Source organism: Sinocyclocheilus grahami, unplaced genomic scaffold (genome assembly GCF_001515645.1).
Source record: "Sinocyclocheilus grahami isolate Dianchi unplaced genomic scaffold, SAMN03320097.WGS_v1.1 scaffold1362.1, whole genome shotgun sequence".
Lineage (NCBI taxonomy): Eukaryota > Metazoa > Chordata > Actinopteri > Cypriniformes > Cyprinidae > Sinocyclocheilus > Sinocyclocheilus grahami.
This window is the reverse complement of record NW_015506541.1, coordinates 102,307-112,630: the sequence shown is the minus strand read 5'-3', so window position 1 is coordinate 112,630 and position 10,324 is coordinate 102,307. Positions and strand designations below refer to the sequence as shown.

At 38.1% G+C, this 10,324-nt stretch overlaps 1 protein-coding gene across 1 annotated transcript; it reads left to right on the top strand.

The window, feature by feature from the left end:
• Positions 1 to 3,391: 3,391 nt before the first annotated feature.
• LOC107569585 (ATP-sensitive inward rectifier potassium channel 10-like) lies at positions 3,392 to 10,318 on the top strand (the record flags this gene model as incomplete). Its single annotated transcript, XM_016255701.1, has 2 exons — positions 3,392 to 3,587; positions 9,029 to 10,318. Coding segments are annotated over 2 exons (582 nt in total), but the record flags the coding sequence as incomplete, so codon positions are not given.
• Positions 10,319 to 10,324: the final 6 nt, after the last annotated feature.

Genomic DNA, 10,324 nt, shown 5'->3' with positions numbered 1-10,324 from the left:
ATCTTTTTTTCTTAGGAGAAACAATTTTCTTTATTTTTGTCTCAATTTCTTTGAATCAGCTGCAGCTTTGGTGATTTTTAGTGGATGCATGAAGTCAGTTGTCCTCAAGTTCACACAGAGGAGTCACAGTACAGTAGAGAATCACATTAACTAGCAGTATGATTCACTAACCACAAACAAAGTTACATAATACTCTTAATTTTCTATTTCTATCTATTGTTTTGTCAATGGAACCTTGTAAATGGAGAGGACAGTTCGCCCCAAAATGAAAACTCATTATTTCCTGCAACTTCCACAACTATGTCGTTCCAAAACTGTATGACTGACTTTCTTTTGTGCAACATAAAAGAAGATATTTTGAGAAGATTTTTATTTATTTATATATTTGCTTGCCCAAACAATGGAAGTCAATGGGGTCCAAAATTGTTTGGTTCCCAATGTTCTTCAAAATATCTTTTGTGTTCCACTGAAGAAAGAAAATGTCCAGATGTTTTGCTTAAAAATTGTGTTTATGTAGTCTTTCTTGAAAATAATTGACAATTGCTATTTTGTTATCTGATGTAATGACATTCAGACATTTTAAAGAATTATTTAAAGGTCCCCTGAAATGCTTAGAAACACTGTGTTGACGTCATTTTAAATGAAACAGGAAGACAGGGCGGGACATATCAAGCAGCCCCGCCCCTTTGTTAAAATAGCCAATAGCGTTAATTTATATCACAGCTTGGGCTAGAGCCGATCAGAGCCCATTCAAAGCCACATTTGACAGGGTATGCCAGCCACAATCTCATCCATATTGCTATAAAATATAGCATTCTGTGTAGAATTCAAACAGAATTATGTTTTTCCTCAATGGAAAGCATATTTACACTGTTTGAATCGTTCCCTGTCCCCTATATAGTGCACTACGTGCCATTCACTGTACAGAAAATACTAATTCTGTGGACAAGTGACTATTTTATAGTGTAGGGGGCGGGCGCTTCAGTTTGATGAGAAGCTGAAGTACGATGTGACGTCAAAAAAATCGTTGAGCCGTTTGGCGGAAGTGACGAACTGCAAGCTTTGAATGCTTATATCTTCTAAATGCGAATTTTGTCACTGTTTTGGAGCACACTGGCTTATAGATATCCTTAAGACTAACATATTGATACTAACACCCAAAAAACTTTAGATTTCATTTCAGATTTTATTTTGATTTCATGGGGACTTTAAGTGTCCAAATACTTTTGGGGCCACTGTAGATGTATTTAAAAAAAGTTAGAAAAATAGAAAGTGTTTCTTTTGTGAATGTCTGTGAAGCTTAAAATGGTTCATCTATGATGGTTCGTCTTGTCTTTTATTCCAGGACCATTTGGGATTAACAATCGTCCGTTCTTGGAGCATGATCTCTGTACTTTTTCTAGATAATGTGTGATTTGCATACACAAAAAGTTTGAGCAAAAGCACAGGAGAAGTGACTGAGCCAGGGATTGAAAAACTGCCCAAGCAGCATCTATGAAACAAAGTTTATAAAGGTGAAGGTTTAAGAAACGTCATTCTCAATGTAAGAGAGGAATGCAGGGAATATGGAAAACATTGTGGTGTTCTTTTATCTCTGATTCCTTCCTGCGGTTTTGTGTTTTTTGGATGGTGAATAAGTCACCCTTTTCACTGCTCACCCGGGCCAACCGAGCACGGCATGTGAGTTGGTCAGTGTTGACGACTAGCCTTTAAATGAGAAAGGGCAGCTGCTTCCACTGTGTGAATGAGGGGCATTTAATGTGCTTGGGCAGCTGGAGGGCCTGAATGTAGAGTCAAAAACAGTTACGGACCACCAGGGTCGCCCCCAAACCCGGCACTGTACCCCTTCTTGGCACACACAAACCTCAGGAGAGAAGGATGCGCTCACGTGTCTGCGATAAAGATCGCAGTGGAAGCTACTTTGCCCATTTCAGCTTTTAGAAAAGTCGTTTTTAGATACTGCTGAGAACCCTAATGTGTCCCTAATGTGGCTCTCTTTACTTGGACGATGCACGTCTTTCAGATAGAGCTTAGATAGAGATAGAGCCCTCTCCATTCCCATGTGCTATTTCTTCTAAAATGCTACGAGACGACCTAGATTTTACAGACGGCGATAAGGTGACAGGTTTCTCACACAGAAGCCTAACTGCTGGATTGGTTATTTCATTAAGAAGAACTTCTTTTTATGTCAGAGTAACAAGATACTAGTAGTTTCTGTAACCTAAACTGTGCCATGTATGAGTCCCATCTGATAACATCCACTGCTGGCCAGAAAAAAAAAACGAGGGAAATAAGTGGAATTGTGAGAAAAATATAAATGGCAATGTGAAAACTTAAACTGACAGATAACAACATCATAGTTCAGTGTCAGAGCAAAAACTTAACACTCAAACAAAGATAAGTCCGGGTAACATTTTACCCCCAAAGTTTGTTGTTATTACAGTACTACATTTAAAAAAATTCTACCTGCCTTAGACTTTAATTGTAATTTACAATTTGTAATGGTATTGTGCTAGGAAGTTTCTGTAAACTGCTTTACATGGTGAATCACTTACAAAAGAAACAGTGATTTATTTTATGCTTCACCAAGATACTGTAAAATGTAAAATTCATGGCATTGAACTCTAATTGTGAGAAAGTCACTTTTATGTGGGGCTGTATTAGCTGTTGATCATTGTCTGATCATCTCAGTGTTTGGTCATAATTGAACATTAACCTAATTACAGACTGTCTCTTTTCCATGAAAGAATCAGCCTTGTGTGCTTAAAGCTTTAGCAGTCTTTAATTAGAGTTTTGAACGAAGAAAGCCTTGCCACTTGTGCATTTTAGAAACTGGTTTTGTTTGCATGTTGAACACAAACCACTACATCATGATGAGTTTTAATGCATGAATGATTTATGAAGCTCTTAGTTCTAAATCTCTGGTTGAAGTTCAGATCTAACCGCAGAAATAGCATAAATTAGCGGAGATAATTTGCAGAGTTTTATACACAAGACATAAATGATCTGTGCTAAAAATAACAACTTTTTATTATTATTTTTTTTTTAATTTACCATGAATAGTGAACATGCACATTTTAAACCAGGGGTAGCCAATCTTCTTGCAACCCTTGAGCTCAGGTCTGCGTGAAGTTAGAAGAAATTAGACTAATGATATTAAACCATCTCTCTCTTCCCTTCTAGCTATGACCTCAGCCACGCCCCCTTCTTCCCGTAGCTCCTCCCCACAGAAGGTCTGCCACTCCCAGACACAGACAGATGTTCTAAAGCCACTCCTAGGTGGAGGAGGTGGGGCTTCGACAGAAAACGGACCTGCGGCATTGAGACGCCGTCGACGGGTGCTATCTAAAGATGGGCCAACATATGTACAACTTATCATACTATATGTCCAATTCCTGGGATTCTTCAGGTAACAGGTAAGCTGTTGCAGACTTCACAGACTAAAGAGGGTGAGACAGTGCGTCTGGAACAGAGGAATGTAGCCTTCCAAGTGGACACATCCAGTGACAGCCCCTTCCTCATCTTGCCCCTCACTTTCTACCATGTGATTGATGACAACAGCCCACTGAGGGCCTGGGCTGCCAAAGGTACGCAAGCCTAGGAGAACTAGGAGAGTAACTAGAACAATAAAATATGACGTTGAGATGTTGAAATTCCAAAATGGTGCTTGAAATCCTAAGCATAGAACCGTCCCATTAGAAAAAAGTATTCATTACTTTCTACTGTAAGTTGAACTGGTATCACTGTAGTGCAAATGGAAGTGCACGGTGCTGGCTCTGCCAAGGTCTTGGGTCAAGCATCTGCCAAATGGGTGGATGTAAAACAGAACAGGCATAGTTTCAGCTTGTTCAACCTTAAGTTTTGCTCTGTTGGCTCATGGACCATTCCTTCTTGTGAATTAACCAGCAACCATCTGGTTACCAGCCTTGAGCTTGAATTACTAGATGCCACTACTCCATTTCCTCATATATGTACGATTCAAACCTCAGATCACATCACAGGAATTTTGAGATTCCTATAGCTCAAACATTAGAGCATAGCTCTAGCAAAGCTATTGGTCATGCATTCCTTGGGAATCGAACCCATGACCATGTATACCATGAATGCAATGTAAGTTGCTATCGATAAAAGTGTCTGCCAAATTCACGTGGGTTCGATTCCCAAGGAGTGCATGAACTTAAGCTGATGTTCACTGATGTTGAATGTTCAACATCAGTTGAACTGATGTTCACGCATTCCCTGAGAATTGAACCCATGACCATGTGTACCATAAATGCAATGAAAGTTATTTTCAATAAAAAAGTCTGTCAAATGCATGTTTTTTGGTTCTGCGCACATTGAAAAACCTACATCTAATCTTAGCTTCTTTGTGATTGTGGGGGACTGCAGAGATGGCACTGTCTATGGTGGCAGATGAAGACTGTCAGTAGGATACACCCGAGAACAGGGACAGCGTGGTTGGGCACCGACCCCCGTGGCTCCAGCAGAGTTGTTTTGAGGATAGAGTGCTACACAAGAGAAACGTGAAACAGCAGTGTGGGGAGAAGTGTCAAAGACACCGGAGAAGCTCTGTTTCAGCGCAGAGGTCATGCTGCAGGCAGAAGGTTCAGGAAGTTTTGGAACTTTTAGTACACGCTGGTGCCCTGTTTCCACTGACACTTCACACCTGAATCAAGTGGCAGGCCAAAGTGGCTCAATTTATGTTTCCATTTTGCCTCTGTTTAATTAATCATGAGGATAGATGTGAACTAGATTTGTACATTTACTGTTTGCCTGCCCAAAGCTTGCTACCATGATTCTAGGGTGTTTTGGTAGGTTGCTAGGGCATTTGCAAGAGTGCTCTGGGTGTTTTTTAGAGAATTGCTAGTGGTTGCTAAAGTGTTCTGGGTTGTTGCTTGCTGGTCCACAACAAAATGTAATGATGCATTTGTATATTTATAGGTTAAACGAAAATGAACACCACCACAATGTTGTAATTATGAGTGAGAAAAACTTGGGAACTTAGGATTTTCTTTGAGCTCTAAGTTTCGGAAGTGGAAATGTGTCTTCCACTCATCATCTGTGAATTTGTGGAGGACAGTTGTCATCCCACCAGTCCTTACTTCAGTCCTTGAGCAATAATAATAACATTTAGCATCAGAAGTAATCAACCAACCATCAGCCAATGCAGCTTGTTTTTCGATGCTGCTGTAATTGTTTATTGAGGTACCTCCAGTGCTTGAAGTGGAAAAAAATAAGTGAGGAACCCCCCCCCCCACATATTTTTTAAATTAATTAATTACTTTTCATAATTCCCAATGTACTGTATGTATATAATGCAGAAAGAAAGAAAGAAAATTATCTAGAGCATTTTTATTATAAATAAGGACCAGTTAAGCTGCGATACCAAACAGGACCGCAGGGAGGCACCAAAAGACCACTAAACCTGCTGCCTTAACCTGACTGTACATGCTACTATACAGATCCATTCAGAATAACTAAACCACTGTCCAGTGCATAATCTAAAACACCTTCAGCCAGCATTCATTATAAAACACTCGTGCTTTTAAGCCAAATACACGCTGAAAAGAATAATCTACTGCCATCTGGACGCGAGTCACTATTCTCTCTGCCATCTCTGATGAAATCATCTGTGTTTTCTTTGCATTAGCGCTGTTTTGAACTTATTACTTATTACTAATGCATTCCCTTACTGGAATCTTGAACTTTCCAGAAGTTTACCGTTTCAAATGACCTCCTGGGTAGGGTGCTTTATAGTGTCATTTCTAATCACCCAGACACTGACGATTTGACTCAGTACCAGTACGCATGAAAAAGTGCTGGTACGCTAAAGACTAAAATATTGAAGTGCCGGTACTGCATACCAGTGTGTACCGGCCCACTTCAAGCCCTGGGTACCTCCAAATTCAATGATAATGAGACTAAATGTAAACCGATCTCCCTTCAATTTAGGTTTTCACAGGTTTGAATGTCAAAATCTGAATCATGCTGGGAAAAATAAATGAACACCGTGCCACTTCACTCTTAAACCGGCAACGCATATATTTATTTGCAGGCAAACCATCAAAATTTAAGCTTGATGTTTTAACTTTTGAAAATGAAGAATTTAATATGCAAATATTAGTACTGAATTTTATCTTTGTGCTATACAATAAAATTCCTTTATTTTTGTTTTAATATTTTTTGTATATTGACGTAAAATGTTTCTTTAAAAACCTGAATATGAAGTAGAAATAGCTATTCAGAATGCGCCAATGGAAGTACATTTGCATATGAATGAAGAAACTGGCACCGGTTTTAAAAACGTGTCCGAAAGCGTGCCGCTGCATTACAGTGTAAATCTGTATGTGCCTGAGTGGCTGTGTGTAAATGCATGTGTATGGATGTGCGCCCACAGTGGACCAGTGTGTGTGAATCTATAGAAAAACAACAACAACTAAATACACAGTGTGCCAGTCCACTGAATGTGGCATTGTGTTTGTGTAAGAGGCTGAGGAGAAGAGACATGGGCCTCTGCGGGAGCCCTGTGACAACTCAGCATAAAGCTATATGAACCACAGAACAAGATGTTCACTCATGAATATGTGTGTGTGTGTGTGTGTGTGTGTGTTTGACTCAGAGACTGTGTTTTACTTATGGTATCAAACTAGGGCTGCATGATATATAGAAAACATATATTGTGATAGGGCTGAATGCAATCATCAAATCATGAAAGCTGCGATTTAATTTAAAAGATACAGAGTTTTAGCATCTTAGTTAGCCTTGGTTCATTAACTGAGAATCGAGCTGCTTTGAGATGCTGAAACGCTGTATTATAATATGCACACGTGTAAATGAACACCGTGCCACTTCACTCTTAAACCGGCAACGCATATATTTATTTGCAGGCAAACCATCAAAATTTAAGCTTGATGTTTTAACTTTTGAAAATGAAGAATTTAATATGCAAATATTAGTACTGAATTTTATCTTTGTGCTATACAATAAAATTCATTTATTTTTGTTTGAATATTTTTAATAATCACAAAATTATATTTAAAAAATATATAGTCCAATTAAATGGGTCAAAACATGTGGCCTATGAAAACTCAAATGGAAAAAGATTTATTTTTAATTATTTATTTATTCATTTTGAACTAAGTTCACTTCATGGTTACTGAAAGAGCTTTGGTTCTTGAGTAAACCAAAGTGTGAAAACCCAACAATATATGTATTGCAGAAAAACAGATTATCACATGGTCAGTTTTTTTTCAACATTGTGTTAAAGAAACCTTCAAACAAAATGACATTTCTGTCATCCTTTACTCACCCTCATGTCAATCTAAACGTGTATGACTTTCTTTTTTTCTGTGGAACACAAAAGATGTTTTGTACCCACTACTTGTATACATACCAATATTATATTGTTGATAGATTGAAATATATCTTAAGAGTTTTTTCTATGTTAGAAATTATTGCAGCACCCAGAGACATTATAAAAATTTCACGTCCATATCAAATTTAGCCCTATGTTTACATATTCATACATACAAACTGATAAAAGAAAGGTAACTAATAAGATTGAATTCCTTTATTCAGTATATTAACTTATATTTGATGGGGACATGAAAATGTATGTAGTACGATTGACCCATATATAAGTATCTCTTTTCCTCAAACTCTTTAAAGACACAGTGAGAGGCCACATCAGATCTGCCCGCTAGTAAACACTGACATCCCCTGAGGATCTTTCCACTGAGTTCTGCCATGATCAGTGTGTGAACGACACCAAAGAATATCTTCATATGCTGATAATTAATACACGTCAGTGTATTTGCATTAATTTATGATGTATATACACTGGCCCAAAACAGTTTTGAATGCTTAATGCCATTCTTACTGTCCGAATGTCATTGCATTAGAAAATATCACACCATTTGTCATCTGCTGGTTTAGCATTAACAATAAAACAATACAAACACATTTCTCTAAAATGAGTTCTTGTGCTGTCTTTCTGTAAAATAAATTATACTAAACTTAAAATGTTATAATGCATTGCAGTGACATTTCTAAATGTGGCTCAAGTGTCCAGATACTTTTTTTGGGGCCACTGTAAAACACTTTTTTTTTGTGAGCATGATCTTGTGTGTTTGTGGGTTTTGACACCCCATGTTTTTTGCTCCCAGAATGCAGAACAGGCTCTGGGTTAAAGGAGAGACTGTTTTCACAGATGACAGTCTCTCGCTCTGAATGTGGGATGTTGATGCAGGTGTGTGTGCGACTGTGAGTGTGTGTGTGTCAGTGGGTGAATGGCATGTTTACGAGTGAAGGCATTTGTATTTCTGCTGGTGAGCCATAATTTTCCTTACGTAATGTCCATATAGTTTTTTTAAATACATTTTTATTTCAGTTTTAATTTGAGTTATTTTAGTACATCAATATTAATTGAAAATGAGATATGTCGCTTTGACAACAAGCTGAAAAAAAGTTCTAGTTTAGTTTTATTTTATATTATTTCAGTTAATGTTTATTTTATTTCAAGGAACAGAAATGTTTTTCATGGTTTTAGTTTCGTTAACTAAAATAACCCTGCATAGTATACATAAAGAAAAAATAAATAAGTTGAATTAAGAATTCTTAATTTAATTAAGAATGAAAAAGAATTAATTGATTAATAATTATGTGTATTATTAATTAATACACATCTAGATGGAGTAAGGAGAAGGCTTAATGAACAGATTTCACATTAAGTATACTTAATATACTGTATAAAGTATATATGACATTATAAATATTCTTTGAAGAATATTTAAGTTATATTCAATAAGATAATGTAAATGAAAATAGACAAGCTCCAAAAAAAATCCCACTCTAAATCTGTTGGATGTGACTAGGTTTGCTTATGTTCGAGCATAAATGAGATTTGAGAGCTGTACTATTTCATTTGCCACACTGAAAGAAAGCCGTACAGGTTTGGGACAACATGGGAATTACACTATGCTTTACTGAATTTCTGCTGTCTGTTTCACTGTGAATCTTTCTTTCTAAGGTGGTGGGTGGACGGATCCGGAGCTGGCTGACTTTGAGCTGCTTGTGATCATGAGTGCCACTGTGGAGCCGACCTCGGCCACCTGCCAAGTTCGCACCTCCTACCTGCCCGATGAGATCCTGTGGGGCTACGAGTTTCCACCTGTCGTCTCCCTCTCCCCCTCCGGAAAGTATGTAGCTGATTTTGCCTTCTTTGACAAGGTTGCCAAGACCAAGACCCCACCCCTTTTCAAACAAGCCCCACCTCCAAACACCCGGTCACCGCAACATCAAGGCAGTGGAGAAAATATGGAGAAAATGCAACTGGAGGAGAGTTACCGGGAGGAAAGGGGGCGGGACAGGGGGCGTGTCCGAGACCAGCTTAGCGTCCGCATTAGTAACGTCTAGAGAGCGAAAAACAGATGAATGAATGAATGAATGAATGGGGGGATCAGATGGAGATAAATTGCTTGAGTACTTGTTTGATTCAGTGTTCGCCAACTTTTGTTTTGATGCCACTGAGCTAACCTGTTTTACAAGGTAGCGTGCCAGTAGAGTTGGCTAGCGCTGAAATACACTGGCATACAAGCGTGAAATAGAGAAGCGACTATGTTCGGAATAGCACACTAACATACTACACTTGCTGTTTCTGCAGTATATAGTACGTATACTGTGCATAGCATGCAAGTTTTCTGTATGAACAGAACACAATGATGATCTACTATGGGAACATGATTGGAAAAACATGCCTTTTCCTACATTTTTGCAAAACTCCAAAAACATACTTTTATATACAACTCACTGCAGTGTCTAGTTGCAGTGAACACTAGTGGCAGTAAAGCACCAACAACTTATATTCCTTTTCAAACTAATTATGATTACAAGGACAGATTATTGATTGTGAAAAGCCTATTTTCACATGGTACCTTGCGCAATACTATGTTATGAGCTAATACGTAATACATTTTGATGTTTTCACATAATAATCACATAGTCAGGTCCATAATATGTTTTTTCTGACATAGTAAACTTGCTCGATAGCTCACCCGGTACAGCACTGCCTTGTGATGCAAAGCGCTAAAGTCTCCTGAAATACGAGTCATGATAAAAGAGCTCAAAGGCTTGTAGAAGCAATATAAAATGTCATGGTTACCTCAGCAAATGTATTTCATTTCACTTGTGTTAACGCTATTGGTTGCATTTAAGGCTGGATTTAATGTGGATGATGTTATTTTCAAACACCCTCCGGACATACATTTGCAAACTATACATTGCTATAGTGACGTGACATGTGGCCAAGTATGGTGACCCATACTTG